At 39.3% G+C, this 19628-nt stretch overlaps 1 protein-coding gene across 5 annotated transcripts in view; it reads right to left on the bottom strand.

Annotated features, from left to right (window-relative positions):
• SCAPER (S-phase cyclin A associated protein in the ER) overlaps window positions 1-19628 on the bottom strand; it is a 160368-nt gene that overhangs the window by 48022 nt on the left and 92718 nt on the right. For all 5 annotated transcript variants that reach the window (XM_067004071.1, XM_067004069.1, XM_067004070.1 and 2 more), the window contains one exon: window positions 6827-6942. In XM_067004071.1, coding sequence (XP_066860172.1) covers window positions 6827-6942 — 116 coding nt within the window. The remainder of the gene's footprint in view (window positions 1-6826; window positions 6943-19628) is intronic.

The raw sequence follows: 19628 nt of genomic DNA, 5'->3' as shown, positions 1-19628 counted from the left end.
CAATTATACAAACACTCCTGATGGTAAACAAACTTTGATCCAATAGAGAAATCTGTCTTAAAACTAGACGAAAACATTCCTCTGTGTGTTATTTTCATATTACATGAATACAAAGGAATAGTAAAAGGTGCCACTTTAATCAACATCTTCAAGCTAGATCTGAGCAGTTTATATGTACATATATGATTTTCTTTGATGCTAGTACATCTTCAATGCCAAATTTACCTTATATGAACAAGTTGACAATTCTTAACTTTTATTCAAAATAAAAGCTCAAGATCTCAAAAAAAAAAGCTTAATTTTGCAATGAAATAATACAAAACTAAAAGTTATCAAATTTAGGATGTGTCAACTCTGTTGTAAATGGCTGATTCTTAACCACTTTGAATATTATGCGGCACTCTGGTGTGGAAAAAAGTGAGCAGTGTTGGTATTTAAAAGCTGTATTGAGAACAAGTGGGAGGTGAGCTGTTACTGAAAAACAGCAGGCACAATGGAATAGTAGTGGAATAGCTAAAAAAAAAAACCCCAAGGTAAGAATATGAGTTGAAACAAAAGTAAAGAAAAAATGATTTGAATGTAAAAAGCCTTGTACTTCACTCTTGGGACCTATGTATTCAGGAATCCTCAAAAGAATTAGAGGCTCATAATCAATTAGTATTTTGTCTGTATTTTGCATTATTTACAGATGCCTGATTAGAAATGTGCACCAGCTGCAAAGTCTCATCACAAATAATAGATAAGACAAAACTCAGCACTAATTCTCCTTCAAGATGCTTCCAAAAGTGGATCATAGATTCATCCTGAAATGTTACTCTACTTATGAAAAAAAAACGTTGCATGACAAGCAATAATTAATTTCCACCAGTGTCTGCAAGTGTGACAGAATCTGAAAGCATTCCACAGAAGTTCCCCTGTCCCTGGCTTATCAGTTATTTCATTGTAGGATTTGGCTCCAGCCAAAAGCTTCCTAACAGTTCACAAAGCTACTTTGAACAATAAAACTCGTTTCTGTATTGCATGGTAAGGCAATATTGCTTTGTTCTTGAGCTCTGTGAGCTTGAAATCCAGCTCTGAGACTGACAGAAAGAGTTCAGCCTGGAAAAAGACAGATGCTACAGGTCTCAGATGTTGTTCTTGCAAAGATGTCATTCTCTTTTGAGTACCTTTATGTCCTTACACCTCTAACTGCTAGTCATCAGTGAATGTTTCTCTAGAGGGAATAACCTTACAAGAAGAAAGCTTCTTTTCCACTTTAGGTCAAAAAAAAGAAGTGAACAATCCTATAGAACTGCTTGAATAGTAACAGCACAAGTTACTTCCTTTAATGCATGCTTATAAAGTAAAAATTACAAAGAATGAGCTAGAAACAGTTCTCAGCTCAATATCACTTTTACTGGAAAAAAAACAAACAAGTTTGTATCAATCCTATCCATAATATTATATAGGCACTATTTTCTACTTTTCAAACACCTAATTATGGTTCTACCTGTGTCACCATGACAGTATTTGCCTTAAGTGAATGATATGACAAGCTGCATGCAAAGAGAACATACATCATAATAAAGACAGTTTCTGTTATGTCTTAACTTGTAACAGAAGTCCTCCTTTGTTCAGTACAACTACTGCTAATTTGTATTTAAAGGTGCTGGTTACCCAAGGAACTCAAAGTACTTTTACAAATGCGAAATAAACAAATCTTACAAGCCTCATTTGTTTGCAGATTTGTTACAGTTTTCAAGGACAGTAATGTAGCATGGCACAAAGGGGATAAATGAGTTGCTCACAGCAAATATGCAAGCAACGCGGGAGACAAGAATCATGTTCTGGTCTTGATCTTAAATCATGAAATTGTTTTGCTATGCAACTCCCATTTGCTTTTCAGTACATGCGTAAGAAAGATGTCAAAAGTCTGAAACTCCTTGAAATTTGGTTGTATATTGCCTTTTTTTCTGTGGAGAACTGAGCAAATTCAGGAAAATTACAAAATGCTAGTTTAAGAAATAAGACAGCTAGACACTAATTTGTATGTTAACACCAATAATAAAACCTACTACAATCCATTGCTTTCTCTTATTTTTTCAGTGTTTTTTTTGAAGGGAAAAAAGCTGTCCCAATACCACATGTATCATCTGTCTTATAAATGTCACATCTTTTCACAGCATTTGCTGTCCTGCTGGTCTAACCACCAATCTGGACAGTAGTACAAAACAGCAGGCATGTTGTTAAATCTTTGATAATAAAGCTTTATCTTGTAGACATGGGATTAAAGTTCTGAGCTGCACCATACTGCCAGGATTTTGGAGAAAGAGAGATGTAGATAATAGCCCATGTAATCTCCTCACCTACTTGTAAATAGCTTAACCTCATCACAAAACAACAGGCATTCCCAATTTAAGATGAGTACACATGACTAAATATTGCATGAGCACACAAACAGTTTTCAGAACAGCGGTGCCCTTTTGCAAAGCATAGCTGGCTAAGGGAAGCCAGGAAGGCAATTAATGAAAGGTGTTAATTTAACTTGTTTCGCCTTTAAGCAGAGAAAACTTGTGCTTCTTTAGATTCTAAGTTTAAGAAGTCAGGATGTAAATTATTTTAACACAAAGGAGAGAAAAATGTCAAACTCATATCAAAAAATAAATAGGCAATACAAATTTTCTTCATTTAAAGAAGTCTACAGAGTCTGATTAGTCTCTGTTTTTGAAACTCCTTCAAACATTCGGTACTGAAAGAAACACATTTGAAGAATCTGTCAAATACTCTCAGTGAAATTACTTTCCATACTAATAAGCATTAACACGCTTTCTCCAAAACAGCCACATTTGGACCCGTTTCAAACTGTTCCCAAGAAGTCACAGCCTCTGGAACTACGGCTTGCTCTTGGCAGTTGAGTTGCAGATTCTGCACAAAATACACTCTTCTATATGGTAAAGAGCACCACGGAAATCAACCACAGAGGGTCTGCATTGCATGCAGCAACACCAAGTTCACTGCAATACCTCTAGCATGCATTTTATTTTCCAACCAAGTTTTTAATACCAAAGAAAAGGTTACGCTAAAATACTTTCTCCTTAGAAAAAGCTAAATAAACATGCACTGCATTAGAAATTTTCAAAAAAGGATCTGGACGGAAAAGCGAGAAAAAAAACAGTATTCCTGAAATCAAACATGAGCTAAAAATTTACTGCCTAAAAAACCTGCATTTAGATCAAGATTCTGTGTTAAATTATGTGCAACCTGTATATCCTCCAAACATACTTCTACATCTACAATAGTTTCAGATGCCTATATAGCTCACTATTTGGTTCTATTTTCACAAATACCATGAAACCAAAAAGAAATACAAATCATACCACCCAAATAAAATGAATAGTAAGGACTTATGATACATGTGTCTATTGAGAAAAGCGTGTAACTTTTTCTTCTTTAAGAGTTAAACATTTGTTCAATGTCCAAACTAAAGGCCAACTGACAATATTGTTGGTTGAACGCTTTGTTATTTCTTAAGAAAAAAGCATTTGCAATCAGAATACATTATGAGAGAGTAATATTTCATTATATCAAAATATTTAAATCAAGCTCAATGTATCAGCTGCTGACAGACCGTCTTAAAAGGCCACTGTCTAGTTGAAATTCTGTTGCCTTAACAGACTTTATTTTTACTACATTTTTCATCTTTACATGAAAAATGCGATTTATTTATACCCATATAAAGGAATAGCTAAGGAAGTACACATATCCACATTTTCCAAAGATGAAAAGTATCAATGTACAGAGGATTCACACGAAGCGTATGAATTCCATTTTGTGATTTCTAGCAGCAAACAACACAGTTGTTTTTTCAAGGAAGTCTTTCAAAATTTCTATAATGTAGTATGGTTATAATCAATAATCTCTTTATGAATTCATCCAAATGTTCTCAATTGTCTATAGTGATTCCTATATGGAGTATTTTTACTGCTACTTTGCAGCACATGATCTTGAGAAGTGGCAATGATAAAATAGAATAGGAGGAGTCTAACAAATACGAGTGGCAATCATACGGAAGATAATGAGGGAGAAAGTCTATCAGCAATAATTAGACCTACAAATGCATGAAGCGCAAACTGCATGATAACTAGGAAAAGGTTTTCTTAAGAAGTTTAAGTGACCTGAAATTCTATTATTACATTTGAAAACTTCTATTCTCTTATCATTTAGATGTGTTTTCATCCTCAGATTAGAACAGCGTAAGAGGATGAATAGCAACATTTATTTGTATTTAATAGTAAGCTCTACAGTATACATTAGGTACAATCTCTGACTTAGGGAATTGTATTGACTTTGATTTTGGCAACTGTTTCATAGGGGAAAAATGCCACGTGGAAAAAGTGTGATGAATGCTGAAAATGTACTGCACTGGACATAAGCCCTAATGTCAAGTCTGTTAGTTTAAATCTAATTGTACACCTATACTTCTCCAACATGCCTGTTAACAGTCAGGGAAACAGCTAAAGTTTGATACTGGCTTCCATCACAAAAACTGTACGCTGAAAAATTAAAAATCTGCTACTTTTATTCGTATGGGTCAAAGATGCAACAGGCAAATTCTTAGTTTCATTTATATAAAATCTGAATAAAATCTGTCATATGCCTACCTATTTCATTTACACCTCTGCCTACAGAAAAACTCAAACTTTCAAACTAATGTCCTCAGCAGTATTCACCCCAACCCATCTTTACTGGCATGGGCTCAGTGACCTGGCTGGTGGGTGGACTACACACTCCTGCCCTTGGCAGTAATGGGACTGTCCTAATGGTGCCTTGCCAAATGCTTCACAGACAGAAAATGGCACATGGCTGCAAGCAGGTTTTGCAGCTGCAGAGCCAAGAGCTGGAAGCTCTCTCTGAGCAGCAATGCAACATGTGAAGATGATCATAAAAGTGGAACCTGGCTCCTTGCAGGTCTCTGTGCTCTTTGCACTTTGCCTACAGAAAGAGGGCTCCCACAAGTGTTCTGAGGAAGCTGCTGCTTACTGCTCAATGACTGTGTATGTTCTCTTAAAATAACTTTGCTTCAGAGTCATTTGGGACATTTGTATTGATTCAACAAATATAATTTTCATATTTTTCAGAATATTAGCATTTAAACTTGAATAAACAGCAGATTTTTTTTTGTTTCAGGCAATGTAAAGTTTCTGTTAAATTTTCAGAGTGCTTTAGTCATTCATGCTAACAAGCAAGGCATGAAATTGGAAGGATGCAGTCTGAAAACACAGCTTAAGCTTACACCCAATAGCAACTGAAACTTTGAAAATGTTTTCCAATAATTCATAGAAAGGCAGGCTTTGTATCTGAGTCATGAATGGAGCAAAGCAAAGGTGCTTCACAGCCTTAAGGACAGCAGGAAATGGAATATAACAGCATTAGTTCTACTGCTTTGCTTCTTCAGGAAACAACGGTAAACCTACTTCACATGTTGCACTTGTTTTTAAATAATATCAGTAAGTAACTTATAGCTATTTTTTTAACATGCTCTCATGGCAGGAATGAATGAAACCATATCAACTGCATTCCCCAAATGTAAAGCCTTTCTGTTTAAAATAATTTTATTCCTGTTTATGTTAAATTTCACACAGTGCTTAAAAGAATGTCACTAATTGCAAATACAGTACAACCCGCTATCTGTAAACAGCTGATCTTAATTTGAGGTCTGAGCTCTGGCAGAAGAAGATCATTTGGTAGTCCTCCAAGTCACAAATACTTTGGTCAAGAGGTCAGTATAATTACACTGTTATTTAAATGCATCATTACAGACTGAGTAGTATTTTTCATTCTCCCAGCAGTTACTGCTGAGCTGCTCACTATAGCACTAATTCACAATCACTCATCAGTGGAACTGGCTGGACTTGCAGGAAGTGCATTCTGCATGGCTTACAGGGAATGTAGGAATTTTGTTCTCTTTCACGAGCAAAGATAGGCTGTTAAGAGCACTTTTTTTCCTAGGTGTTCTTTCCTAGCACTTTACACCTGTCCCATAACATATAATGGACACTACAGATCTAAAACCACACGCTGTATTTGTTAAATTCAAATAATTACAATATTAAAATACATTTACAAAGAAATGATGACAATGGTACACAACAGAGTATCTCAGGCTTGGTTGTTCGTGTACTAAAAATATCCCTAACTCTGCTCTGACAGACAGCACAAATGGCCCTCTAAATGGATACAAACTACGGTCAGAGATTAGGGAAAAAAACATGCTTTTTCAGTTATCAGTTTTTGCAGGTATTCTGTTTAGTCACTACTATTTTTCTTTTTCAAGAATTAGATATTTCAACCCTTCTGCTCTCACGTGCATAAAGAGGAATTCCTCTAATCCGTGAGAATTTGGATTTACATTTGTAGAAGCCCTTTCAGCCAGCAGTATCTTAGAAGAACTTTTTACTTTAAAAGTAGTCAGACTACAGTGAATTAGAAGCCTTCAGAAAGAAAATATAAGAGATCTTCCACTAGAGATCATTACATACCAACTTCAAAAGATACGTACTTCCTCTTTTATAAAAGGTAGCCTCTTTGTTTAATAATGTTTTCTCTTTTCTCACTTTGTACAGTTGAGGATGCCATTGTTCAAACACACCATAGATAGAAAAAAGTCACAAAGTTTGAAAACTAGAAGTTGAGTGGAAATGTCTTTCACCTTCCATGGCAGCACAGAGTAGAGCATGCTTTTTCTTTGAAGTTAACCATTGGACTATGAGAAGAAGCAGTAATGAAGCAGCAGATGTGAAATATTCTAGTGATACCAAGTGGCCAATGAAGGACTGTTGATACTTACTTGAAAGGAACCCGTGAAACTGCATTCAGGTTGGTGGGAGAAGTCATGGCTTGAAGAACATGTTCAAGGGCAGTCAGTCCTCCCGCAGCCCGAAATGCTATTTGATCTGCTGTGTTCTAGACAAACACAAAAGAAAACCAACAGAAATTAATAAAATTCCTGGATATGACAGATGACTGGAAGACAATTGTCCTGAGTTTTCATGTCAGTGTAGGAAATCTTTAATACATGTATTTATCACATTGAGCACTTCTGAAAAAGAGCAGTGAAATGTCTGTGCACAGGCAAGAGTATTCTTCAGAAGGTGCAGGAGTTGAAATTCCTGCATTACTTTTTCGAAGATAACACATACATGCCACGTACTATATAAAGGTAACACTTACAAATGAATACCATAAGAATTTTCAGTAATGACATAATGTTTTAGGGATTTTAATGAAGTTAATCTTTACCTGTTGCTGTTACCTTTGTAGCTACACTTTAATGCTTTTCACATCATTTCTTTCCATCATTTATCAGCAGTCCTGGCTATCGGGGGAGGTCCCAGTTGACTGGCGGCTAGCCAATGTGACGCCCATCTATAAGAAGGGCCGGAGGGCAGACCCCGGGAACTATAGGCCTGTTAGTTTGACCTCAGTGCCAGGAAAGCTCATGGAGCAGATTATCTTGAGGGTCATCACGCGGCACTTGCAGGGCAAGCAGGCGATCAGGCCCAGTCAGCATGGGTTTATGAAAGGCAGGTCCTGCTTGACGAACCTGATCTCCTTCTATGACCAAGTGACGCGCTTGGTGGATGAAGGAAAGGCTGTGGATGTGTTTACCTTGACCTCAGTAAGGCTTTTGACACCGTTCCCCACATTCTCCTCAAGAAACTGGCTGCTCGGGGCTTGGACTGGCGTACGCTTCGCTGGGTTAGAAACTGGCTGGATAGCCGGGCCCAGAAAGTTGTGGTGAATGGAGTCAAATCTGGTTGGAGGCCGGTCACTAGTGGAGTCCCCCAGGGCTCAGTACTGGGGCCAGTCCTCTTTAATATCTTTATCGATGGTCTGGATGAGGGCGTCCAGTGCACCCTCAGGAAGTTTGCAGACGACACCAAGCTAAGTGCGTGTGTCGATCTGCTCGAGGGTAGGAAGGCTCTGCAGGAGGATCTGGATAGGCTGGAGCGATGGGCTGAGGCCAACTGTATGAAGTTCAACAAGGCCAAGTGCCGGGTCCTGCACCTGGGGCGCAACAACCCCAAGCAGAGCTACAGGCTGGGAGGTGAGTGTCTGGAAAGCTGCCTGGCAGAGAAGGACCTGGGAGTACTGGTTGATAGTCGGCTGAATATGAGCCAGCAGTGTGCTCAGGTGGCCAAGAAGGCCAACAGCATCCTGGCCTGTATAAGAAGCAGTGTGGCCAGCAGGTCTAGGGAAGTGATTGTGCCCCTGTACTCGGCTCTGGTGAGGCCGCACCTCGAGTACTGCGTTCAGTTTTGGGCCCCTCGCTACAAGAAGGACATCGAGGTGCTCGAGAGAGTCCAGAGAAGGGCAACGAAGCTGGTGAGGGGTCTGGAGAACAAGTCTTACGAGGAGCGGCTGAGGGAGCTGGGATTGTTCAGCCTGGAGACGAGGAGGCTCAGGGGCGACCTTATCGCTCTCTACAGTTACCTTAAAGGAGGCTGTAGAGAGGTGGGGGTTGGTCTGTTCTCCTACGTGCCTGGTGACAGGACGAGGGGGAATGGGCGAAAGTTGCGACAGGGGAGTTTTAGGTTGGATGTTAGGAAGTACTTCTTTACCGAAAGGGTTATTAAGCATTGGAACGGGCTGCCCAGGGAGGTGGTGGAGTCCCCATCCCTGGAGGTCTTTAAAAGACGTTTAGATGTAGAGCTTAGCAATATGGTTTAGTGGAGTACTTAGTGTTAGGTCAGAGGTTGGACTCGATGATCTTGAGGTCTCTTCCAACCTAGAAATCTGTGATACTGTGATACATGTTTTAATGAACATGGACAGTATCTAGATAGGTATTTCCTCTTTCTTACAAGCTTTTTTGAAAGGAGACAACCTCCAAACTTGTTCCCTGATTTGTTCTACGTGTGCATAAAATCACTTAGGCAGATCACATTAAAACGTGAGTGCCATTATTATGCTGATGATACCAGGTCTTGCATTTCACAGCATATGGACCCTGCAAATTCAGTCCTTGCTCTGAAAGAAAGCCTGACAGCATCACCAAGCAGAGTGTTATTTTAGCCTTTAACCTTTAGTTTTGTACAGTATTTTGCTAAAACACAAGTATACTTTGCAAAGCACAAATCTACATTGTAAAGAACTTCCTTTACTGCTGTCTTTCTATCAAGCTGAAGTGAGTTTGTAATTTCTCCCAGTTTAGTATCATTCAGCTTTAATCCCTATTATTCTCCTCTCTAGATTACTTAATCAGCATTTTGACATTTAGCTATCACGGAAATAAATCCCTAAGTATGCTCATGAAAGGGGTGGGGGTGGAACTTAAAAGGAAGAAACACAAACTGGCAGCAAAGCCGGGAAGGATTCTTGAGCAAACTGTTCACCAGGTCTGTAAAACTGCCACCCAGTGATTAGGAGCACGCTACTGATCTCACTGGCTTTTGGCATGCTATCAAACATATTTACCTCCAAGGGTTCTTTCTGGATGGAGAAATCCAAGAGCTTTTAGCCCATTTATTGAAACACAATGCCGACTACAGAAATAGCTGCTGGCGCACGGTGCTTGTGAGTATGTGCCAGTACGTATGCACCATGCAGGCACCCTTCTGCCAACAGCCCCCACTGCAGGGACAGCTCCTCCGCCTGGCCTCGGGTCAGCGCAGGTGATGAGAACTGCTGGGAAAGCATGCCCCAGCCACAAAGGAGCAGAGTGTCACTTGAATATTGCATCACTGACGTTTTCAGAGTGAATGCTGTGTGACTGTGCCATCTGAGAAAACAGTGAAAAATGCACAGGCAACTCCTCAGCTACCCATGATAAGAGACCTCAGGTAGAAGACGAGCTGTGTGTAAGGAAAAAACAGTATTAAATCATCCCAGGGCTGAAAAATATTGCCATACTCTCCTGAAATATAGCAGCCAAATAAAACCAACATGTTTTTAAGACGTCTGAATTAATTTCTACTTGAGATGGTTTTCAAATTTTGAAGTATTTACGTATTCATCTGAAGAAATCTTTCTTAAAGCATAACCATATGAGAGCAGGGTATCTTACTCAATTTGTTTCTTTCTAAAATTAACCTACATGCTTCAAAATATGATCCAAATTCACTTAATGTTCTGTAGTGCTTAATCTTTATGTTAGCTGATACGTTAGAAGTAGGCTGAGGCATACAAGTTACTCAAAGCCCTTGCTCAATAATATTGTTCTTTAAATTGTATACAGAAACCAAAACCTGTTACTAATTGATGCTCACTTATCATTCTCTGTTGCTTTGTATTACCCACTGACCTGTATGAATAAATCAAAGATTTCAGCGTGTCTGAATGAAAGACCCATTTGGGTAATTACAACTTTTACTTTCGCAGCACCAAAAGCACCGAGCAGATCAGGCACCACACGAATATGAAAAATGACAGATCCTATTGGGAGATAACGTTAACTCCCTATCTGGAAGAGCACAAACCAGCATGGCACGTTTTTGCTGCCTGAGAGAATCCTCCAGCCTTCTAACCTAGTCTCTTGAATTACTTAGCTAGGTGCTTATGAAAACTGTTTCATAGCTTCACTACAGAAACTGTTCCTTCAGAGTGGCTGCACAGTTAGATTGGGAAGCTTACTCAGCAAAGGCAGTCAATACAGTGAGGTTCATGTGTTGTAGAAAAGATATTTAAGTTTGGTTTTCAAACAGTGAAACTGCTTTGCCTTGCTCATGCATACTTTCACAAATATGTAACTATTTTAAACAACATTTTTAGACAACCTGATTGCAAGTATAAAAGGATTTCAAAGCTCTAAAGCTACCCTGTCATGCAGAACAGCAGGGGCAAATGAACATGTAGGGAAAAAAATGATTATTACTGTCATCTAAGCATTTCTGGACAGAAAGAGGAGAAGGCACAAAAGCCATGCAGATGCCCCCTAAATTTGTCTTAACCATTGCAAAAATAGCATTGGAGATGTAGTCCTCAGAACAGATGACGCTGCACTCAAAACTAATACAAGAAAAAAAGTCTTGTTTTCTTTGCTTTTCAGAAGTCTGCATCATTGTAAAATACAGTAGTTCTGTTTGTACAGGAGGAAAGCCAACACAGCTAACGTGATATTAAGTGTGCATTTATGATTTTTGGACTCCTATATACTTGTCATTTAGAGCACGCGTTAACTAACTTCAACACAGCAGTGTATGAATCATGTACCTCTTCAGCAGAATGTAGGCACACTAATGCACACGTGGCAAACTGAACAGAAATGACAACAAACCATGTAACAACGTTAAGGATTAATTTTGAACTAAGCATTTTAATAAACTTTTAAAATTAATCTTTTCTTTTTTAAATCATGACAAACACTCAGGAAAGGTCCCTGCACACTCCCACCAAGTGTGGCTGATTTACCTGTTACAAAACCTTAATGGATTTGAATTCCTCTTTTCTCCTCTCCTATGGCTTGAGTGACAACTGACTAATAGGATTACAGGCTCCATTCCAATAATACAGCTCAGCAACATGCCAGCAAAAAATGACAGCCTAAACCTGAATTACATGGCCTGGGAATCCATCCAATTATTAACTAAAGTAACTGTTATTACCTAACCTAATCAAAGGAGAAGCAGCTGTTAATCTTTGGTGGCCTGCAGTGTAGTAGCGGTCAGACTGGATGAACTGTCTTTGTACTTGACTCCTCTACAGACAATAATTACGTCCTTTGTGATCAAGAAGGAAGGGCTTCCCAACCTTCCAGACAGAGGCAGAGGCAGCAGATGGGGAACAACTGTCTGTGTGTTCATTAGCAAGACAGGGTGGATTTTATCAGGGTTTGGCATCTGTGGCACCTTCAGAAGCACCACTTAATGATACCAGTAGATTTGGCAAAGTCAAGAACTAGCAGGCCAAATACAGAGCTCAAAATAACGGTTTCATCTCATCGTCTGACATTTCACAAAGAAAAATAAACACAGCAAAAACAAGTCATTAACACATATGCCTCACAATATCCAATTACTCTGCTCAGACACACAGGCAACAGAAATATGTGAAAGGGCCAGTAGTGTTGTTACTTTGCTGGGGTTTGCTTCATTTGTTGAGGTAGCTGGATAATATAACTGTATGCCTTTGAAATAAAATCAAAACAGGAGAAACATCTTTGAGTTATTTATAAAAGTCAGCGGTTATACTAAGTAACACAGAGCGAAGTAAAGTGAGCATCAATTAGTAACACTCTTTGATGCCTACATAGAATATTCCAGGGCAGAAGAAAAGCCAAAACTGCTACCCTGCTCTGCTGCTCCCGCTTTACACAGGCCATTGGACAAACTGGAAGGTTTGTCAAACAAGCCTGGAGGCCAGAGAAACCTGCCTCAACGTGAGACACTATGGAAGTACAATCTAGCGTATGTCAGGGAAAGTAAAAATATGACAGGATCACCGGATGGAAGCACCTGAATGGGAAGACTATTTCTGATAATGCACAGTAACAGCTGGTATTTATAAGTCAAGACTGGATGAATTCAGATAAAGTGATTTTTTTAATGCCAAGAGTAATTAACGACTACCATAATATACTTAGGATATAGTCGACACTCAATCATTTGAAGTTTTTAAATCAAACCTGATTATCTCCTAGAAAAATATGATCCTAGTTAAATCACAATTTATTAATTTGGTGCAAGAGTTATTGGGTGAAATCCAACGTTCTATACCAAAGTACTCACTTCCATACATTTCTCCTGTTAAAGTACTCTTATTATTTAATATACAGAGAAGAATCAGAAATAACGCAGACCTTTAACATCCAAAATGATTTCATGCCAGCTTTAGCATCTCTGTTCCATGTAACTTCAGCACTTCAGTTTGAATATCAGCACTTGCATCGGAAATCTTTTCAAACTACCTTTAAAAATACTGCTGTGCAAACCACTCCACAGACAGGCATCTATAATCAATATTCTGATGTTGATTAAAAAACATTTTCCTTCCTCATCCAAAAGAACGCATTCTGCTAGTCCCACTCTGTATGTCTGAATAAAAAACTAATCTGAAAAGACATTTTGAAGAGACCTCAGGAACTAAAACTGGTAAGATGGAAAATATTTGTGAATGAAACCCAAGTATTTTGAAACTTTGATTTCTATTTCTGAAAGAACACACTGAACTTGTGTGACTATTCTGCACTTGTTAAACTGTTTACTGAAGGAAGAAGTAAAAACTAATTAGCAAAATGTAATTGAAATCCATCTTCAGAGTGTTCTTCTTTCGTTTTCTTGGCTGTTTGAAGATTCTTAAATGCCAGGAGCTAAGAAATACAGGTCAAAGCTGCCTCAGAAAAAGAAGCCAGATAACTGAATCCTGGGCTGGATCCTTTTTCTTTTTTTTTTTTTCTCCTCTCTTTAAATAAATGCATCATTGTATCTACAAGCACATACAAAATCACAGATACGCTGGTCAGCATAGAAAATCTACACTCCTATTAGTCCTCCAAGAAAAAGTGTTTTTAGTAAGAATCACTGGAGAGAACATAGCAAAATAATATTTTCTACTAAAATACTCAATTTTGTTTTCTGTAATAAATATATCTAGTGAAATCAGTACTATACTAGTATAATAACGCGCTGTTCCCCCTGAAAAATCTTAAACTGGTTTTCAAAATGAGTGATTCGACCTACAACAGAATTTCAGGCACCTGCACATCAGTAGGAAAATGTAAATCTGAAACTAGGTGCGGTACTCAAGCACGAGACAGGACTGGCTTAGTATCATCTATGTACCGTTATGGGGAGGCATTCATTCACATTAAGGACATCTAGCAGGCGTTTGTGCCAACTCCCCCTTCATGAATTGCTTACATGTTAAGGCAGCCAAGCTCCTTAGGTAATGCTATGCAAGGCCACAGAAAGGAGGGCTTGAGTAATGCTCCTTTGCACAAAGCAAAGGGCAGAGCTAGCTGATTCTGAAGCCTTAAAGATAAGCCAGCTCCTCTAATTTCTGTGTTTGCATCCCAAAACAACCGATCTCAGTGCCTTCATCTAGGTGAGGATGCTTACCTAGCATCTGCTTAGATCCTGAGGTGGTAGGCAGGTAAATTCACGATACCTCCCTGCAGGATGTTTGGTACTTCCACACTCCCCTGTAGAGCTTACCCTGCGGCCTCTAAGCCATTTGGACAATACGGTTTGGTGGTGACTTTTTTTCCCCCTTTTCTTTTGTTTTCTTTATTAACAAAGCTATATTAATTCCATTACACATATTTAGCATAAAGGAAGAAGAATACATAGGTACAACGAGAAGAAAGACTGAAAAAGAACAGCTGTTGCTACACCACTGAAATATAACAATAAAAACTAAACTTTCTTTGTTTTCAAATTCAATGAAAAGTTCAAAAAAAGTCATTTACTACTATACTTTCTATAAGCACATTACAACTGTCATATATTGCAAGCTACTTAAAATCCGTCTAGGTCTGTTCTGAAGACTGTCTTGCAAACACTAAATGTCACGTGCTTATAAATTTAACTTCTGCCTATGCACATTCTTTAATTCATACTTCTGTTTCCAAATGTTGTTCCATATTATAAGGTAAACCACACTGAGTAGGGCTCCTTTTTGAATTACTGCATTATCCTATTGAGGAAGATGAACCTTATTCCAACAATCTTCCCAGTTCTGCAGTTTCTTTTCAGTTCAACAGTAAAATCACAGAGAGGCACTCCATTAATGACTGTGTTGATGTTGAGGACAGGACCGTCGCAATCCTGTTTGTGAACTTCCACAACCCAGTGAAAGCCATAAAACAAAGACAGGTGAAGGTAAACCAGTGAACCACATCATCTGTTTAGCTGCTTTCACTCATTCTAAGGAGTCTAACCAGAAATAGGCAATATTGTTGGTGAAAATAAGATGTCCTTATAAATATTAAGACAGCACTGAGCATTACAGCACTTGTGCTTATTAAAAATAAAAATGTTTATTTATAAATAACTGGACACCCAATGAGTGTATCAATTCAAAGAAAAGCAAGGATAAAGGTTCAACCAGGAACAACTGCTCCTAGATCTCTATGGATGACTCAGTTAGGACCATTTTGACAGTTCCCAAACAAATATACTAAGAGCACCACTTACGTGATCTTCTCCTGTTCTCTCCCAGAATTTTTTTGGACAAGAAATGTCCAGTGAATAGAAACTTTGCAGATCTCTTGCATGATTAATTCATTCTTAAATTCCTATTGCTGACATTTCATTATTGAAAATTTTGGCCACAGGAAAGCAGCAGTGACTTCAGCTGAACTATGAAAACCAGTGCAATCCAGCAAAACTAGAGATATTAAAATTATGTGGGAGAAGATAGAGAGAGGGAGCTACGGTTGTTTGTTTGAAGACCTGCAGGGCAGCCAAAAACTCTTGAATTCTAAACACAGCATTCACACTGATTGCCTTGGGTACTCTCTTATAACCCCTTGGACTGTTTGCCCGTTACCCCATCCACATGATAGTAACAGATGACTGCTGTGTAGATAAAAAAAAAAAAGTGGGTTTGTGAAGTATTTCAGATGAGAACACACAACAAAGGGCATCTTTAGGTGATACGGTTTCAAATCAGAAGTGGAATTTAAAAAATATTGAACGTGTGTTAACATATACCAGCAGACTAAATGAAATAAAACCTTTAGTTCTTCAAAAAATATAAAAACAAAGAAAATAATTACTTTAGCCATGATCTCTATCTAAATTGGCACCTGCTCATTAGCAGAAATGCCTAGGGCACTTTCTTACCACCGAATGCTCACTGCTGTGCCTGTGCTCAGTGCTATCACTGGTACAACTGCATGGATGCCACTACCACAGGCAGACAGATGGGGCGCAGGAAAACACAATATGAAGAAAATAATTAACTGTGGTTATTTACGCTGATTTTATGATATTAAAACAGATCTCTTGTCCTGCAAATGCTCAGTGAAGAAATGACTTTGCATATGTTGGAACGTATTCTGATACAAATGGACACAGAGGAAAAAAGAGCACCAGACCGGACAGCAAAAGGTCTCAACTAGTAATGCGTTAAGTGCCTTGGAAGCTAACAACATCTAACTGCATACCACAGAATCAGAAATCACAGCAGTTTTCAGTAACAGACTGCAGAGTAAATCTTGGAATAACAACACTGCAGAGCTTATCTGTGAACTGAACTTGCCTTGTAATACCATTTCCAGCAAACAAGTTAAAAAATAGTCTGTGGCTGACCTCTAGTAACAAGTTCCTATTTATATGTTCATCTTGAGAAAAAGGTTAATCCACAGATTACAGAAACTCCAGGCAAACAAATTATTGATGATATAAAGCTGCCTGGTCCAACTTGCACGAGGCAACACACATCTGACCTATTGACTTCCTCCTGGCAGTGACAAGGAATGTCTGCTTGGGCAGAAAATGCTGTCCCAAGAGCTCCGCCTGTGTTTGCACGCAGCCTGCTCTTTGAACGACAGCCACCGGGGTATTGCTATCCTGCCCACCGCCACCACTGGTCGGATGAGGCGATGTTTCTGCAACTAGGAGTAGTTTGTACCACACAGAGTTAAGATGGCTGATGCAGTGCTCCGGGGGTCTCTGCACGTTGCTGAACCTTTTCACACCATGTGCTTTCTGGCAACATGCATCTCTGACACTCAGGGCTGAATATTCACACATGAAAAGCTCCTTACCTCCCAATTAAAGGCTTTGAAGTACTGAGTTCGTTTTGAGTAGGGTTACTTAGATCTCAGGTTTTCCATCAGTTATATCCATTTGATCGGATGCTGAGTTCATGCTCTGAACTCAATATTCTGTATTTTCCTAAGGACAGCTTTAGTCTTGATTTACGCTTAGAGCAAAGGAAGCATAAACACAGAATTCCCTGTTATGTTCTGTGTTCACAAAATTACTAGATTTTTGTGGTAAAATACAGAGATCCAAGGGCCTGAATTCTAGTTTTAGCTGGTAAAAAAAGACCTGTGTTTAAGTTTTAAAATTCTATGCACTTCATAAACTTTGGATTTTGACTTTAAATCATTTTTAAACTGCTGTAATTCAGCTTTAAATTTGATTAATGACTTCCCTTCCCCAGACATCACAGCAGGCTGAAACTGGCTACTGCAGGAGTATCCGAAGTTGAATACAACTTGTTGAATACAATTTATATTCCACTGGCCACAGGCACACACATCCTGCAAAACGAGGAGCAAGACAAAGCTTATCGGCTGTGCTGCCTCCTGTCCCTAACCAACCTCACCCCAATCCCTGCCAACTGGCTGATTTAAGGAAGGTATTTTGTATCTTAAAGAAGAGACAAATAAAAGGTAAATATCCTCACTGTCAAACACCAGCAGCCAGACACTTGCACTTTTTCAATAAAGGACCTTCCAGGCCCATGAAAAAGAGCTAAGTCCACTTGTTGATTTCACACAGTAAAATTAAAGGTGGCAACTCTCAGTGCTTTCTTCTTCCTCACTGGTATAAATCGAAAAACCAAGGAACTTGCCCTTTACGCTCAGCAATTGCTGTCACTGTGATTTTGGTGAATGCCATTAGGGCAGAAAGTAGGACTCTACTGATACCGAGCTACAGAAAAACGCATTTAAGTCTCATACAAATCAGAATAAATATGCCTCTTTCAGAGCCATTACGACTCACGTTAACTTAGTGTGATCTCCTGGACCAGATCACCACAAATTTCAATCTTAATTTGGTGTCCATGGTACCAAGGTAGAACGAGGCCAATAGAGAAAAGGTGATAGCTTCTCTATCCTATGGCGCCACAAAATAATCTGAAATATTCCCCAAATTTATCCTCATTTCATTTTTTGAAATTTGTAGTTCGCCAGTTGCTACAAACACAAGTTCTTTTCTGTTTGAAAAAAATACTTATTTTTATATTCCAACAGAAAATATTCAAATTATTCCAATAATTTCAGCTTCTGAAAATACTATCTAAGGAAAATATTTGGATGTTACGACTATGATAAAATTATGAACCTTATGACACATAAAACAAAGCTATTACAGATATTTGACCTGCACTGTTAATTTTTATTGGATTAAATTTATTTCTTATTTTCAATCTTCATACAGAACATATCATATGTTTAGCTAAAATGAAGCTTAAAGTTTTAACTTCTGATTACCTTTAAAAATAAGAATAGCAATTGCTTTCATTAAGAACAAAGCCCCAGAACTTGGATGAAAGCAAAGAAAAATTAAGATAGCATTCATTTTTTAAACACTGTGGCCACTAAATGCCCACTGCCCAGTGTAAAAGAAGGCTTTTTGCTGTAAACGAACGAGCCGCGGATCACATTCATTGTATGGCTGCGAGCCAAAAGACACATATCATGTCCCTGAGCGAAGGCAGCAGGTTACAACATGACAGCATCAATGGCCCCACAGGGTCCCACTGCGGTGCTGCGAGGCTGGCGGAGGAGCGGGCATGGGGCTGAAGTCAGGGCATGTCTTGTCCCAGTGCCCTGCGTGGGCCGTGGTGGGGTCAGTGCAGCTGCGGCCCCATGGCACCGGCCTGGCACGAGGGCGCGGGGAACGGCCGCTCGGTACCAGAGGCTGGCTGCCCCTCACCCGCACTAGGGAGTAGCTTCAGGCGTACATCACTCAGCTACACGCCTACGTAACTGCAGGTGTGTGCCACTTTGCTTTGTGTTCTTCATTTTTAATATGAACACTGTGCATGGCGATAATTTTTTTTTTCATATAAACACCCTATAAAGTTGACTGCACGTTTAAGTCCCAACAGGGTGTCTGCTATTTACCTGAGTAAATATTCCACACATCAAAACCAGGAGGCCTGCTGCTGTAAGAAGCTGAGTGGGAAACGAAGCTGTGCAATTTTTAAGCCCACTTGCGCAGTGCCACAGGACTGGCTGGAGCTGCTGGCAGAAAGGCCGAGGTGTGCTCTAATGACAGGAATACCCCAACTGAACGACACCGGGGCTGGTTTGTCCCCTACAAGAGTCAACAGTGCCTGAGTTCCTGTTCTGATGATAACCATAATGCAATTCACTGCACTTTGAAAATTAATGGGCAAACCAATTTAGCAGGTAACACCTCTGGCCCTAGAAGTCGCTTCAGTATTAACCAGATTGAAATCTCACGTAAGCATTTTTTCTTCCAAACCAGAATTTGACTTCTAAATAGAGCTGTGTTACTTGTAAGGATGAAGGGGACGTGCCGTTGTTCCTGCCCGTAGTGTCCTCTAGTGGGGAAACGGGAGATGGTAAGTAAATGGGAAAACAAAGCTCCACATCACAGAAGGTATCCCTTCAAGGAAAAAAATTCCTCTCAATCACAAAAACACCTATAAAAGTCTGGCATTTTGACTGAGCTTTTCATTACTATAATAATGTTCAAATGTCAAAGTTTAAGTAACTTTTGAAAGCTTCAGTCAGACTGAGAAATTACATAGTCGTGAGGCTGTTTACAGAAACCGGCTGAGGTGCACTTCTTGTGCTCACACACCGCTGTGCCTCTGTGTGCACATGTACACAGATGTGAGATCACAAAATACTGATGGTGGGATACAAGCTGGGTTATGTCATATGCCATGACTTAGGCAGAATCCCTGCACCAGTAATTTTCACCCTTTCTCACATGCAATGC

The sequence above is a fragment of the Anser cygnoides genome, chromosome 11, assembly GCF_040182565.1.
Source record: "Anser cygnoides isolate HZ-2024a breed goose chromosome 11, Taihu_goose_T2T_genome, whole genome shotgun sequence".
Lineage (NCBI taxonomy): Eukaryota > Metazoa > Chordata > Aves > Anseriformes > Anatidae > Anser > Anser cygnoides.
This window is presented reverse-complemented; position numbering and strand designations above follow the sequence as displayed.